Below are 17,362 nucleotides of genomic sequence, written 5' to 3'. Positions count from 1 at the left end.
GGAGAGGACTTGTGAGAAGTGGTGTGCCAAATTGTAAGGTTGAGTCCACTGTACACATAACATAAACAACAAAAAAAGAGAGCAGTTTTTAACATAATGGATTGTGTCCAATGCTCTGCACACTTGATGGTGCAACAAGACCGCCTCTTTCTACTCCCTCCCCATGAGTCCCCCCAAAATATTTAGGGGTTCCCAATCCTCCAGCTGAGATTTTGAGGGTTCAATGGGACAGCTGGAGGGAAGTTCTATTGAATGCATGAAAGTCCATATACTGCCCAACATGTTAGAGGTCTTTCTGGGTGCATCCAGATCCTCACTCCTTTGCTTGTGGGATTCAATGGCATAGCAGCAAATTCGGGTTTCTCAGTTAATGTGGATTGGGTTCTTTTGTGCAACAAACCTACTCCTGTCCCCCCCCCCCCCGCCGTCGCCGTCGCCCCCCTCTGGGCAAGAGAAGGTTTGGAAATGCATGGGAAAGTGTAATATAATGCAATCTCATTTAATTGGCCCTCAAAGTCGGATAAATGCTGAATAAGCAGGTTTCTTGAAAGTGCTCCAATCCTATTTTCATGCATGTAAACTGCTTAGAAGCCTATTTTGGTATCAAGTGTTATATAAATATTACTGCTAATAACAAATGGGTAGGCAATTCAGTCAAATAGCATGTTTTCATGACTGCAAGTAAATTCTTAGGACTGAACACATTTCTCAGTTTCTACTCTTTTATTATTTATCTGGTCTGCTCCATATTTACCCACTACCTGATTTCTGGTTCAACCAGGTGAATTTCTAAAATTAACTTCCAAACTGGAGAATTTATTACAGTGGTACCTCAGGTTACATACGCTTCAGGTTACAGACTCCGCTAACCCAGAAATAGTGCTTCAGGTTAAGAACTTTGCTTCAGGATGAGAACAGAAATCGTGCTCCAGCGGCACGGCAGCAGCAGGAAGCCCCATTAGCTAAAGTGGTGCTTCAGGTTAAGAACAGTTTCAGGTTAAGTACGGACCTCCAGAACGAATTAAGTACTTAACCTGAGGTACCACTGTACTTGTCTCAACAATCATTTCCTTCAGTTTGCATCTATCTTTTCATCCTGTCTATGTTATTAATGTGGATGACACTGGAAACAAAACAAAAGGCACCTCATTGCAGCAAAACACTGCAAGAAACTAAAGACAGATCACCATCTTGATGTGATCGTGTGTGTGATTGCAAAATAGTGACAACTATCAGCAGAAATTTTATCTGAACAGAGCCTTTCAGTATTTGAAGAAGACAATAATCTTCACCATTCACAGAGCCTTAAATAGTGAGCCAGAATTAAAGATAGCACATGTACAGGAAGAATGCAATGATAATAAATGTTGCTTAATTTAATGAATATTAGGATGTAAGGCAAAGACGCCAGAATCTCATTCTGCTACTCTATATGTCTTCATGACTGAACTCTTTGAAAACATTAGCAAAACATTCAAATGCATTTTATTACCCTGACATTAAAATGTACATTTCCAAAGTTCCTAGAAAACACAGATTCTTACAAATTCTAAATCTATACATTTTACATTTTATCTGATGCAAAATTCTGAAAATAGGTGTGTGGAGCTGTCACTGATATGGTCCAATTCAATCCAAATCACTTTTCACTGATATGGTAAACAGTTATGTTTTCTCATTTTTCCAATCTTAAATTCAGTTCTCGACATTCCCACAGCTATTTGCAATTAATAATAATTTTAAAAATATTCAGGAAATTCAGGTGCCATTTAGTGCTAGTTTCTCCTAATAATACACATTTTTGCAAGCAATTGTCCTTACACATTGGTTGGGAAAAGATGAAGGACAGCTGTGTTTCAATTTGCATAGTGGTTTCGGAAGTGTGAATTAGTTCATTTTAATGCAAATGAAATAAAATGAAATGAAATAAACCCATCCCTAATTTGTATTTATCTCTCTCTCTTTTTAATCCCTTGGCCATTCCTGGAGGTTAAGGCAAGATAGAAATTAACTAAAATACACTAACTAAATAACTAAATAAATACATTTTCTTGTTTGATTATATTCTTGCATTAACCATATGCTTACAAGGTTTTTGAGTAAAAATAAGTGGGTGTTATCGTGAATTAACATGATGGACCTTCACACTTCAAAAGATTGCATCCAGAGTAGCCCCATTGAAATTAATGGCCAGGACTAACTTAGGTCCATTAAATTCCATGGGCCTATGGAGCTGGATGCAATCCAAAGTAACTATGACTTCTACAAAAGTTAAGAATTACATACCTCTGCCGACTGCTTCTGTTTACAACATCAGGAAGGGAGAAAATTTAGTTTCTTAAAATGAAATATAATTGCACAGGCTCCGTTGAAAAACATTCATGCTTCTGTTGTGTTAATTAAATCTTTTTCAATCATTACTACTGCTATAGCTCCCCAAATTTAAAGGGGTGACAACTCTTCTTCTATTGCAAAAATAATTTCTCCTACATTCTATGTGAAAAAGAGACATGTCTTCTTTATTGATGAGAAAGGTTCACATTCATTTTATATTCAAAAGTAGCAGGGAGGAATGCCCTGACCTATATTCATGGCTGCAGAGCTACATGTGCCTTTGTTTCCCTTTAACATGCTTGATTTTTAAAATTCCAAACAATAAACAAAACCAATTCACACTCTCTTATAAAGCAACATGCATAGGTCGGAAAATATCCTAAGCTACGTTTATAGCAAAATGTTTGCTTAGCTCCACTGGCTCCCTGTTTCTAGAGACAGGAAAAAGATAGGTGCCTTTTGATTTTGAAACATTCAAACCAGAACCAGTATTTCTCACCCACCACATATCCAATCCAGTATTTCTCATCCCAATGGAGAAATGTTCAGCCAACTCCATCTTTAGGGAATTTGGCTCCGAGTCCAAGATTTTAATTGTTACTGAACTTTAATGCAGTTCAAAAGTGAAAACTTCCTACAGCTCACATTTCAAAGTTGCTGAAACTTTCTTGCACAGTATTTTATAAGGTTGTTGTTGATGAGGATTAATTCTCCTACTAATCTACTGAACAATAAAAAAGAAGATTCAAATGTTCAGTGGTGAGGTCCTACTTATGGGCTCCTCACAGACATGCGGTGCTGGGCACTGTGAAAACAGGATGCTCAACTAAAAAGGCTGAGCCAGCAGGGTACTCCTTATGATTTGGGGATGTGGATAGCGCTGTGGTCTAAACCACAGAACCTCTTGGGCTTGCTGATTCGAAGGTCGGTGGTTCGAATCCCCACAACGGAGTGAGCTCCCGTTGCTCTGTTCCAGCTCCTGCCAACCTAGCAGTTTGAAAGCACGCCAGTGCAATGAGATAAATAGGTACCACTCCGGCGGGAAGGTAAACGGCATTTCTGTGCGGTCTGGTTTCCGTCACGGTGTCCTCTTGCGCCAGAAGCGGTTGAGTCATGCTGGCCACATGACCTGCAAAGCTGTCTGTGGACAAACGCCGGCTCCCTCAGCCTGAAAGCAAGATGAGCGCCACAACTCCATAGTCATCTTTGACTGGACTTAACTGTCCAGGGGTCCTTTAACTTTTTACCTTTTACCTTTCTGGTTTTATGGCATTGGGCAGACTCGGAAGACTTGCAACCTACCTTTTAAGGGTTGCATGCCAGTGGTGGGTTGGGCCAAAACAACAGTTTGAATCATATCATTTGGAAGATGGAAGGGACCTCAAGGGTCTTCTAGTCCAACGTCCTGTAATGTGGGAATCTCAGCTAAAGCATCCATGACAGATGACCATCCAAACTCTGCTTTAAAACCTCCAAGGAAGAAGAGTCATGGGAGCCTGTTCCACTGCCAAACAGCTCTTATTGTCAGAAAGTTCTTTCTGATGTTTAGTTGGAGTCTCCTTTTCGTAACTTGAAGCCACTGATCCGGATCCTATTCTCTGGAGCAAGAGAAAACAAGTTGGTTCCTTCTTCCATGTGGCAACGCTTGACATATTTGAAGGTGGCTACCATATCTCCTCTCAGTCTCCTCTTTTCCAGACTAAACATACCCAGCTCCCAAACTGTTCCTCGTAAGGCTTTATTATATTGTGGGTCTACTAAGACCCCTAGATCCCTTTCACATATACTCTTGGCAAGCCAGGTGTCCCCCATCTTATATTGGTACAGCTGACTCTTCCTGCCTAAGTGCAGAACCTTGCATTTGTCCCTTATGAAATTCAGTTCGCTAGATTGGGCCCGGTTCTCCAATCTATTAAGATCATCTTGTATCCCGATTCTGTCTTCTAAGGCATTAGCATCCCAGTTTGGGGTCATCTTCAAATTTGATGAGCATCCCCTCAATTCCTTCATCCAAGTCATTTACAAATATGTTGAACAACAACTGGGGCAACGGACTCTGTGCCACCACCACAACGTTACGTCACTGCTTTCAAGGCATGGAACAAGCAGATATTTGGACAAGCCCTCAAATCCTCTGTGAATTTCTGAAGTTGTCCAAGTTGGTGGTCGTCACTACATGTTGTGGTAACGATTTCTACAGCATAACCCTGTGCTGTGTGAAGAAGAACTTTCCCCCCCTCTGTCATGAATCATTCCACATTCAGCTTGGGTGGGTGACCCACAGAGAGGGTTTTGCTATCCTTTCTCCCTTTGCTATTGCTAATGAATCCCCTTGCTAATTGTGAATGTAGAATGACCATCCTACCTATCCAAATAAATAAGAATTACACTCAAGAGGAACAAGTTTTTGTGTTTCCATGTAATCATCAATATTTACTGTTCCTACGTCATCGGTAAAAAGAGAAAACTTGCCATTTCTTAGTGCTCGTTGTGTCAGACATTATGGAGAGTATGAAACTTGAATCAAAAGCAGCTTCTGAGAAGGAGGGCATGGCGCTAGAATTACACAAGTACATGCTTGCAGAAAATCTCTCAAAACTCTGAGCATTGGTAGGTGCACATGGTAAACAGCAGATTAGATATCATTAAATGACTGACCTTCCAGGACCTGCCAATTTATTTACCTAACAAATAATTTTAAGCACTGCACATTTTGCATGGAGTTTTCTCAGTGCCGCCAACACGTCCCTGTTCCTCAGGCTGTATATGAAAGGGTTCGTTACAGCAGGAACCATAGTGTAAAAGGCTATGATAATGATGGACTTCTCTGCTGTGTAGGAGCTTCTGAGAAGGAGGGCATGGCGCTAGAATTACACAGGCACATGCTTGCAGAAAATCTTTGAAAACTCTGGGCATTGGTAGGTGCACAAGTGTAAGGAATAAAAATGTCGCCTTTTCATAAAATCATAAGAGGTCATAAGGCCTCAAACAGTTACAGCATCTGAGTAGATGGCTGCAATAGTTAGAAACCACGGACTCACTTAGAGGCTTATCTTTACTGGCTTGTGGATAGAATGCCCAAAAACAGGGTGAATTGCTGTTAGGCGATGGTTTATCGGGACACCTCAGCAAGCTTGGGCAGGGCATATCTCATGCATGCCTAAGGGGTGGTTGGGATGTGGCTTTATCACTTGAGTAGATGTGTGAAAGCACAGGAACACACACCCTTATTTGAGTAAAAGTAATTAGGAGTACCGTAATTCCTCCATTCTGAAGGAAATCCACCCTGAGTGCTCACTGGAAGGACAGATCCTGAAGCTGAGGCTCCAATACTTTGGCCACCTCATAAGACTCCCTGGAAAAGACCCTGATGTTGGGAAAGATGGAGGGCACAAGGAGAAGGGGACGACAGAGGACGAGATGGCTGGGCAGTGTTCTCGAAGCTACCAGCATGAGATTGACCAAACTGCGGGAGGCAGTGGAAGACAGGAGTGCCTGGCGTGCTCTGGTCCATGGGGTCACGAAGAGTCGGACACGACTAAACGACTAAACGACTAAACAACAACAACAATTAGGAGTGATGGTCCCTGGATTTAGAGGGATAGGAGATGTCAACAGGGGCGAGCCTCCAGCCAATGGAGGACAGGGGAGGAACTTGTGATAAAAATGTGTGTTTTACTAAATGGTTGGGTGTGCCTGTTTTTGGACACCCATCCTTGCAAGTATGTCTCTAGAAACATTTTGCTGCTTCACCAATTTTGTTCAGGTTTCATTTTAAGGGTCCCAGGACCCCCGTCTTCGGACCAGTGTTTCATTTCCAACAACATGGTAAGCAGCAAATTAGATATCATTAAATGTCTGGCTTCCCAAACAAGCTGAAAAAAAGCTCAGAATGTTGCCCGCAAAGGCACTTCCAACCCCACTCCACCCCACCCAAAAGTGAACCGAAATGTCACCCAACATGTTCAAGTGTCAAGTGTGACACTTATCTAGACTTCAAACACAAGCACAGCGAAGGCACAGGAAACAGGGAAGGCACTGCAAATAAGGTGCGGGGGGGATGGAATAAAGAGGTGGAAACTGATCATATTGGTTTGGCTATTGCATGACGTGGATTCTTCAGAGTGGCCAAGGAGGCAGGATGGGGGCTGAGGGAGACTAGTACGGACAGTCTATAAACAGACATTGCTTCTGTCCTTCGTCATAACCTTCCATTGTATTTCCGGAAGTTGATTTCGCTGCCTCCTCCAGGACCTGCCCATTTGTTTATCTAACAAATAATTTTAAGCACTGCACATTTTGCACGGAGTTTTCTCAGTGCTGCTAAGACGTCCCGGTTCCTCAGGCTGTATATAAAAGGGTTCGTTATGGCAGGGACCATGGTGCAAAAGGCTATGATAATCATGGACTTCTCTGGTGTGTAGGAGGTCGCAGGGGTCATGTACATCAAAATGGCCGATCCGTAGAAGATCCCCACCACACACAAATGGGACAAGCAGGTCCCCAGGGCTTTATGGCCACTTCCAGAGGTGTGTGCTCTGAGGACTTGAAGGAAAATGGCTATGTAGGAAGCCAGGATGACTGAGATGGGGATGAGAAAAACTAGGAAATCCCCAAAATATGTGACTTTATTGAAGGCAGAATTGTCAGAGCAGGACAACTGAACAAGGGCTGGATAATCACACATGTAATGCTTGATCACATTGGATTTGCAGTAGGGAAGAGGCAGAACATAAAGGGAACAGGTTAGGGCCTGCACAGAAGACCAACACCAGGCCGCTACTGACAACAGATAGCAGATTTCCCCTCTCATGAGGATTGGATATTGCAGTGGCCTGCAAATAGCCACATACCTATCATAGGACATGATAGCCAGGATCAGGCATTCTGCTCCGCCCAGTGTCAGCGTGACAGCAATCTGGATGACACACCCACAGAGTGAAGTGTCATATCTCTGGGTTACAAAATTCACTGTCATGGAAGGAACAATCGAGAGAACCTGGCAGAGGTCCATGAAGGCTAACTGGCTGAGGAAGAAGTACATTGGCGTCTGCAGGCCAGAGTCCGTTCTCATTAGGAAAAGAAGGAGTCCGTTTCCCACCAGAGCTATTACAAACATGAAAAGCATCAGACCAAGAAAAACCCTGGGTGACCTCTGGTGCTGAAGCCCGACAAGAAGGAAAACCGTCCAGGATGTAATATTTCCTTCTCCCATTCCTCCTTCATTTGCCAGGATTCAGCTTGAAAACACAAAGAAAAAGCATGTGGGAAACACCGTTCATAACTGTAGAGTTACTGTTCATCCACTCATGCACAACATAAACAACAATGATAGAGGATTTTAAAATATACAGCGTTAGAAGCAGCGGCGTAGCGTGGGTTGTCAGCACCCGGGGCAAGGCAAGTAATTTGCGCCCCCTAACCCGTGGATTTGCGCCCCCTAACCTGTGGATTTGCGCCCCCTAACCCGTGGATTTGCCCTAACCCCAGATGTTGCGCCCGGTGCGGCCGGCCCCCCCTGCACCCCCCACGCTACGCCACTGGTTAGAAGAATCTCTGAGAGCTTCCAGGTGGGATTTAGCCAGCTAGTTCAGGTTGTGGCATTAAAGAGGACCAGCTCAGCACTATTATGAAACAAACCCACTCTTCCCTTCACCCTAACGATGGGGAAATGCTCTTGAAAGTGCCACTTAACATTGCTCAAGGCAATGTTGTATAACCTCCCTGCAGAAGAAATCAGAATGAATTCTGAGACCCTACCTGCCCATGGACTGTCTTGCCAGAGTGGTGCATGCTCTGGTTATCTCCCATTTGGACTACTGCAATGCACTCTGCGTGGGGCTACCTTTGAAGTGATGTCAAGGAGATAAACAACTATCTGACTTTTAGAAGACATCTGAAGGCAACCCTGTTTAGGGAAGTTTTTAATGTTTGCTGTTTTGTTATGTTTTTAATATTCTATTGGGAGCCGCCCAGAGTGGCTGTGGAAACCCAACCAGATGGGTGGGGTATAAATAATAAATTATTCCTATTACTCAACAAGTAGCAGATTTTGTAAAATCTCCTTGTGATCATTGTGCAAAGAAATCAGGAGAAATGCTCAATGGGCAGGACTTGGAAACTCTATTGTGCTCTTTTTGGTGCTTGCTAAAAACATTTTTGTTTAGACAAGCCTATCTGGAATGCTGCTGTGTCTTTAGTTTATTGCTGGTTTTAATTTCCTCAGTGTTTTAATTGTTTTTACTAACTATTTCACTGGTTTATTCTTTTTGTAAACTTTGTTGATTTTGGGGGGAATTTTCTTTGCAATTAAGTAGTATATACATTTTATGAAATAAAGTTTGGTAACTATACGATGCTACCAGTAATATTTTAATAACCGTGAGCCACTAGAAGTCTAGTTTGGAATTAAGGGTTATAAAAGCATCACTAATAATAATATATGGGCAGGCACGTCAGTCTAATAGCTTGTTTCCGTGACTGCAACTATATTCTTAGGCATGAGAAGATTTCTCTAATAATAATAATAATAATTTATTATTTAAACCCCAGCCACTCTGGGCGGCTCCCAACAGATATTAAAAACACGATAAAACATCAAACATGCTACTCCATGATTATTTTACCTGGTCTGCTCCATGCTTCCTCTCCGTCTGATTTCTGGTTTAACTAGGACAATATATTAAATTAACTTCCAAACAGAAGAATACAGTACAGGTATGCATGGTAGATAAAACACACAAGCACAATTTTGGTGAGATCCTGTGTATAGTTGGATGAATATTTTTTTAATGTAGTGGTTTATTATTATACAGATCCATACATGTGTTATACCGCTAGGAATGGGGAAATCTCTCTTCCCCACCAACCCCCACACTCCGGCCAGCTTTAAATTCACTTATCCCCATTTCCATTAGACTTTGTAGTTTGTTTATTGTTAAAGGCCCAGTGAAATTTCAACAGCATTCTAATGCGAATTTCTCCCAATACCCATCTTTGTGTATACAATTTTGCCTAATACAAACATTTCCACAAGGCAATTTCTGGTAGTATAATACATTCTCACTAATATATGCATTAACTCTAGTTTATGCGGGTATGCAAACATTATTTAACCAGATAAGTGAATTGCAAAATTCAGATGTAGTGTGAAGTCAAAGGATGGCTGTGCTTTTGGTTTCTGAAGAGTGTGGAATAGGTAGATTTGCCTTTCTGTGCAAACAGAATGTAAATTCTCCCCATCCCTGCATCCTACGAGGCAATGAAAAGTCACAAAAATGGTAATGATGCAACTGAATGTCCAATGGCAGGACACAAATGCACACACTTTTTGGGGGGGGGGCAGTGTTTCATTAATGGGTACATGTGAATGGGAAAGTTGGCTGGAGTGACAGACAAATCTAATTCCCATTTATTCTGTTTTGGAAAGAAGACTGGGTCATTTGGAACTCCCAAATCAGGGAGGAATTTTGGAAGAGTCCCTCAAAGCCCTACCAACCCTCTGTTTTAGGGGGAGAAAGAGAGTGAAGTACATGAGATTAATCCAGCCCTAATGCCCTCTTTTGAAACAGCCAATAGTTGGGATGTAAAGGTAAAGGTAAAGGGGACCCCTGACCATTAGGTCCAGTCGTGGACGACTCTGGGGTTGCAGCGCTCATCTTGCTTTATTGGCCAAGGGAGCCGGCGTACAGCTTCCGGGTCATGTGGCCAGCATGACTAAGCCGCTTCTGGCAAACCAGAGCAGCACACGGAAACGCCGTTTACCTTCTAGCTGGAGGGGTAACTATTTATCTACTTGCACTTTGACGTGCTTTCAAACTGCTAGGTTGGCAGGAGCTGGGACTGAACAACAGGAGCTCACCTGTCACGGGGATTCGAACTGCCGACCTTCTGATCGGCAAGCCCTAGACTCTGTGGTTTAGACCACAGAGCCACCTGCGTCCCTAGTTGAGATGTAGCCTTTCGTAAAACGGCAGTGCCCTCTCTTCCAGAGGTTGTTGTAATAATAATGAATAATAATAAAATTTTATTTATATCCCGCCCTCCCCAGCCAAAGCTGGGCTCAGAGCAGCTAACATTAAAATGATACAACATTCTAAAATCATTTCATTATAAAATCAGTTCACATCAGATTAATGGCAACCATTGGGCTAGAGTTCTGTGAGGATTACCAAAGGAGGGGGTCAGGCTGTGCCCTGGCCAAAGGCCTGGTGGAACAGCTCCGTCTTGCAGGCTCTGTGGAAGGATGTCAAGACCCACAGGGCCCTAGTCTCTTGTGGCAGAGCGTTCCACCAGATTGGAGCCACAGCCAAAAAAGCCCTGGCTCTGGTTGAGGCCAGCCTAACCTCTCTGTGGCCTGGGACCTCCAAGATGTTTTTGTTTGAAGACCGTAAGTTCCTCTATGGGACATACCAGGAGAGGCGGTCCTGTAGGTGTGAGGGTCCTAGGCCGTATAGGGCTTTAAAGGTTAAAACCAGCACCTTAAACCTAATCCTGTACTCCACCGGGAGCCAGTGCAGCTGGTATAGCACCGGGTGAATGTGATCCCGGGAATTGTACTCCAATTCCCATCATCTCTAGACAGCATGGCCAATGTTCACGGACAATGGAAGTTTGAGCCCCTACAACTTCTGGAAGCCATCATATTGGTTAACCCTAACCCTGCCTCACTCTGACCTACCTAGCAGCCTGTAGAGGTAAAGGTAAATGGACCTCTGACCATTGGGTCCAGTCGTGGCTGACTCTGGGGTTGCGGTGCTCATCTCGCTTTATTGGTCAAGGGAGCCAGCGTATAGCTTCCGGGTCATGTGGCCAGCATGACTAAGCCGCTTCTGGCGAACCGGAGCAGCACACAGAAACACCGTTTACCTTCCCGCCAGATCGGTACCTATTTATCTACTTGCACTTTGACGTGCTTTCAAACTGCTAGGTTGGCAGGAGCTGGGACTGAGCAACAGGAGCTCACCCTGTCGCAGGGATTCGAACCGCTGACCTTCTGATTGGCAAGTCCTAGGCTCTGTGGTTTAACCCACAGCGCCACCCGCGTCCCATCTAGCAGCCTGTACAGGAGTATAAATGAAAGGTTGGACGAAAGAAGAAATGAATGAATGCCCCAAATGGATCATATTTCAAAGCTTTATAATGCTTTTACAGATATGCACAGCTCTGCATCCTGCCCAAGCTCAGCATGAGAACGGAATACACTGTTCATAAGCATTCCTGTATGTACATACATTTTCTGATTCAATTTGCTCTTCTATGATAGACTTTTTGTGTATAAGAAAGTGGATGTTATCATGAATGAACATTATGGAACATCAAATTGCAAAAAATTGCATCTGATGGTCGTCCTTCTCCAAGTTGACCCATTGCAATTACTGGACATGATTAATTTAGGTGCGTTAATTTCAGTGGGTTTTCTCTGAGTAGGACTAAGTTGGATACCACCCAAATAAAGTATGGCCTCTGCAAAAGTTAAGAATTACATACCTGTGTTGGCTGGTGCTGTTGAGTAAGAGAGGAAAGGGTAGGCTTTAAAAAAGGAATTTAGTTGCAAATGCTCCTTTGAAACATTTTGTTGCTCCTGCTGAATTAATTAAATATTGTCCCTCATTTCTCTTTGGCTGATCAAACTATGCGCTGTGATCCAATTAAAATGGGTTACGAGTCAACTCATCTTCTACTTCAAAAATGCTTTGCACTACATTCTTCGGTGGGGGGGAGAGACCTGTCATTTTAAATTAATGATACGCTGAAAATATTTTTATATTCAAAAGCAGAGGGAGCAGATATCAGGGCTGCCTTTGCTTCCTTTTGACATACTTAAGTTTTTGAATTCTAAACCCTAAACAAAACCAATTCATACTCCCTGAAAAAGCAACATTTCCTAACTTACATTTACAGTGAAATGTTTGCTTAGCCCCCCTGGCTCCCTGTTTCTAGAGGCAGGAAAAATATAGATGCCTTAAAATTTTGATACATTCAAACCTGGACCTGTATTTCTTACCCGCCACATATACAATTTCTAATCTCTATGGAGAAATGTTCAGCCAACTCCATCTTCAGGGAATTTGGTTCCAAATCCAAGATTTTAATTGTTACCGAACTTTAATGCAGTTCAAAAGTGAAAACTTCCTACAACTCACATTCCAAAGTTGCTGTAACTTTACCACTCACTGTCTGAAAATGCTGTCATTTTCCTGGACTGTATTTGATAATATTTTGTTTTATTTATTTATTTAGTTATTGAATTTATATACTGCCCCACACCCGGGGGTCTCAGGGCGGTTCACAGAATAAAATCCAGATATAAAACCACAAAATACCTAATAAAAATAAAAACAACACACACACCCCAAACACACACACACAAAACAAATTTTTAAAGGGCATAGGATGTAAATCAGATCAACCAAATGCCTGGTTAAAAAGGAACGTTTTTGCCTGGTCCCTAAAGGTGTGTAGTGAAGGCGCCAGGTGAACTTCCCTGGGGAGAGCATTGCACGGATGGGGAGCCACTGCAGAGAAGGCCCCGTTCTCCTGTTGCCACCCTCCAGACCTCTCAAGGAGGAGGCACACAAAGAATTGCCTCAGAAGATGATATCAGGGTCCAGGTAGGTTCATATGGAAAGAGGCAGTCCCTGAGGTATTGCGGTCCTGAGCCATTTAAGGCTTTATGGGTCAAAACCAGCACTTTGAATTGGGCCCAGAAACTAATTGGTAGCCAGTGCAGTCAGACCAGGATCAGTGTGATATGCTCAAACTGTCTTGCTCCAGTGAGCAACCTGGCTACTGAATTCTGCACTAGCTGAAGTTTCTGATGCATCTTCAGAGACAGCCCTACATATAACACATTGCAGTAATCTAACCTTGAGTGTAGCGGCAGCAAGACGCATACACGTACAGTCAATTAAAAGTTGGTTTTATTCTAGAAAAAACTGTTAGGATATTTCCGTTCCACCTTAAAAGGGAGCAGGCTTTGTGAGTCAGAGTCTGTGCATGTCCTGTTCACAGGATGTTTATGTTTGCTATTGCTTTCGTTTTCTCTCTCTGTTGGAGACACTGTCGCAGACAGTCATGTCTTTCTTTGTTCTGATCAACGCTGAATAAAAGCTTGTAAATAATGCTCTGAGTGCAACTTTTGGCTGTGCATTATCTGCTGATAAAAGGTGTGCATGAGCTCCGGAATGAGGCAAGATATTTCAAGAAACTCGTGTCACTAATCGCTCATACTGCGTGACTACGGGAGATTGATGGATCTTCTGGCAGCCGGCTTGGGGGCCATGATGGACTTTATCTCCCTGGCAGTATCCCAACACCCTGCCCATCTGACTGGGTTGCCCCTCTGAGCAGCTTCCAGCATATACTAAAACATTAAACATTATTTTTTTTTATATGATATTTATTAAGATTTTCAAGAAATGACAAAAAAGAGCGATAAGAAAAATACACAAGAAAAAAGATACAACAAAAAATGAAAAAACAAAAGACAAAAATAGTTTTAAAAAGATAATCCAGTCATCACATATATTTCATTAACTTATTTCCCGGACCTCCTCACACCTTCCTTCTCTGTATTCCAGTTCAAATTATTATTCCAGCAAATCCCTCCCCTCTTTCAAAATCCTTTCCCTAATTCGTAATATTCTGTCATCCCATTACCTTAATCTACTTCATCTTATCTTATACATATGTATAAAAAAAGAATATACTTAAAGTTTAAAGCTTAAATCTTAATTTTTACCAACTTCTCCTAACCATAGCCTTCTTACCTAATTCTTTAAACATTTTTATAAGAGCCAAATAAATCCATTTCAACATTCTCCTAACATTCATCAATTTTATAAAACAGTCCTAATAGTAAAAAATAAAAATAAACAATCCAGTCTTCATCCAGCGTCCCTTTCTCCTGGTTCCAGGTTTTGTCAGTCCTTTTTATCTTGTTAATCTAGCACATTAACCTGGCCACCTTATATCCGAGGCCCTCATGTCTCTTCCATGTCCCTCCCGCTGCACTTTTTCATATTTTCCTTTTATTCTTGGGAACTCCAGCTTGGTGATGTTTTTGACCCTTTCCAACAAGACCATCCCTTTTCCACAGTCCAGACTAAACTCGATGTTGTATTTAAAAACATATTCCAGATTCCCTTCAAAGTTAAGAGCCCACACTGCTCCAAACATCTGATGGCCCCTTTCCAGACTCGAAAAGTCCAAATCTCCCTGTACAGGGGGGTCTATCCAGCCCCCCATTTCCAAACCAAACCAAATTTTACCTTTCCAAGTCTGATTTCCCCCAAGTTCATTTATCAAGTCCAAACCTTTGTAATCCTGCTGGGCCGCTGCTCTCTCCGTCTCTGGCGCCCAAGATACAGCAAGATCCTCTTCTCTCAGTTGTTCTGTCATAGGACGCTCCTGTTTTAATTCCTGAGTAGGCTCCATGTAATTTCCCACTACCTGCTCGAAGGTTCTGGCCACATTAGTCATAAAATCCATCTTCTGACTTAACTGATCCAGTAGGTCATTTATTTTACAGAGAGCACCCAACAGTGCTTCTGAAGACATTGTTCCACAAGGTCACCAAGTCCTTTCCCACAGTTGTAATCAGTGGCAGCTGCAGTTCCCAGGAATTCCCAGGAACGAGTTACAATTTCAGGATTCCTTCCCCTCTAGGGGGAAAAGTTTCTTGTTCTTTCTCTTAAAAACAATAGCAATAAAGTTTCTTTTTTACGATACTTGTTCTTTTAGCAGACGAAAGGAAACAATGGAGTAACTATGTTTCTGTTCTTTTAACTATCTGTCAAAAACCTTTATTTCTGGTCAATGAGCTTCAAACGTCAATTCTGACACCCCGCTCCAGGGTCAGGACGGTGGAAAATGACTTTACTTTAAATTCAATTCTGCAGGTTTAAACAACTCAAAAAAGATCCCCCTTCTTCTCCTGCTACCGAAGGGGGGTTCAGCAATTTCAAATGATGAAAGTCGATCCTTTAAAGTGGTTTTTAAGGCTCTAGTTTGCGTTGTCTTTGCTTTGTTCTGGCTACAGGGAAACGGAAGGGTGACTTCGTGTTTAATCCTTTCCGTTTCAGTACCAAATTAGGGTAAATTTCTAAGTCCAAGTTCCTTTTAATTTCGCCAATTCTTATTTAAAGTCCAAACATTCTTTTTTTTTTTTATAAATAATTTTTATTGATTTGCAAAATACAAGATACAGAAAGAAAGAAAAAAAAAACCAAATAAAAAATTCAGTTCTCATTTTCACAAATTTACAGATAAGACTTCCTTCAGCCTTTCCACAAGTCATCCGTGCTAATCTTTTAGGTTTCCGCATTTCTTAATTTGTAGTGCCATTAATCATTCTATTTCTTCCATTTCTCTTTAGACAGTACCCTTTTCTTTTTACAGAGCTCCTTTAAAACCCACTAGTGTTATCTGACCATCACTTAAGTTTTCCAGATATCTCGTAAAACTTTCCCAATCCTTAATGAACCTCTGGTCTTTAGCATATCTGATTTTCCCTGTCATCTTGTCCATCTCCACATATTCCAATAGTTTTACTCTCCATTCCTCGATCGTCGGTAAACCCTCTAATTTCCAATTTTGAGCTAGTAAGACTCTTGCTGCTGTTGTTGCGTATTGAAACAGCTTGTAATCTTTCCTTTTTATCTCCCTTCCTACCAGTCCCAACAAAAAGGCCTCGGGTTTTTTTAACAAAAGTATATCTTAGAATTTTCTTCATTTCGTTATACACACTCTCCCAAAACCCTTTAACTTTTTGGCATTCCCACCACATATGGTAGAAGGACCCCTCACTTTCTTTGCACTTCCAGCACTTATTACAAGTTCCATACATTCTGGCTAGTTTTACAGGAGTCATATACCAGCGATAGAACATTTTCATTAAATTCTCCTTCAATGTCACACAAGCTGTAAACTTAAGATGTTTTTTCCAAAGTTTCTCCCACTCTTCAAAATAAATGTTATAGCCGAAGTCTCTAGCCCAATAAATCATTACCGACTTCACTTCTTCGTCTATTAAATTCCAATCCAATAACTGATTGTACATTTTAGACAAAATTTTATAATTATTATTCAGAATCTCAATCTGGAATCTGGAATCTTTGTCGGCATAACCTTTGTCCTTAAGATCTTTCATAAACATTCCGTTTATCTGAAAATAGTGCAGCCAGTCATAAACTTTATCCTTAATCTGATCGTACGGCTTCATTTTCCACTTCCCTTCTTCTTTCAAAACCAGTTGTTCATAGGTGGCCCAATTGCCCCTCATGTTAATCTTTTTAACACTCAGAACTTCTAGCGGTGAGAGCCAGTGGGGTGTTTTGGGTTCTAATATACTTCTGTACCTCTCCCATACCTCGATCAGTGGACCTCTAAAAATGTGATTTTCAAAATCTCTATGAACTTTCCTCCTTTCATGCCATAAATAGGCGTGCCACCCGAATCGGTTATTGAATCCCTCTAGATCTAGCACTTCCTTGTCTTCCAGTTTTATCCATGTTTTAACCCAGCACAGGCATGACGCTTCATAGTACAATTTCAAATCTGGCAGGGCAAAGCCTCCCCTTTCTTTCACATCAGTCAACAATTTAGATTTTATTCTTGGTTTCTTGCCCTGCCAGACGAATTTGGAAATCACCCTCTGCCAGTCTTTGAATATCTTTGTGCCTTTAATCACGGGGATATTCTGAAACAGGAACAGCACTCTTGGCAGCACCGACATCTTAATGTAGCTATTCTACCCCAGAATGACAGTTTTAGTCTGCCCCACGTTTCAATATCTTTCTTAACTCCTCTCCATACTGTCTCGTAATTGTTTTTGAATAAGTCTAAATTCTTTGTCGTTACCCATATTCCTAGATATTTCACCTTTCTGATTACCTCTATTTCCGTTTCTCTTTGTAACTCTTCAATTTTATTTGTGTTCATATTCTTAGCTATTATTTTTGTTTTCCTTTTATTTAATTTAAAGCCCGCCACTTTCCCGAATTGATCAAATTCTTCAAGTACCTCT

At 41.8% G+C, this 17,362-nt stretch overlaps 1 protein-coding gene across 1 annotated transcript; it reads right to left on the bottom strand.

Annotated features, from left to right (window-relative positions):
* Positions 1-6,604: 6,604 nt before the first annotated feature.
* Positions 6,605-7,201, bottom strand: LOC144326738 (olfactory receptor 2T27-like). The gene has a single exon (XM_077923517.1). It carries the CDS (start codon positions 7,199-7,201, stop codon positions 6,605-6,607), a length of 597 nt encoding a protein of 198 aa, XP_077779643.1.
* Positions 7,202-17,362: the final 10,161 nt, after the last annotated feature.

Source organism: Podarcis muralis, chromosome 2, assembly GCF_964188315.1.
Source record: "Podarcis muralis chromosome 2, rPodMur119.hap1.1, whole genome shotgun sequence".
Classification (NCBI taxonomy): domain Eukaryota; kingdom Metazoa; phylum Chordata; class Lepidosauria; order Squamata; family Lacertidae; genus Podarcis; species Podarcis muralis.
This window is presented reverse-complemented; position numbering and strand designations above follow the sequence as displayed.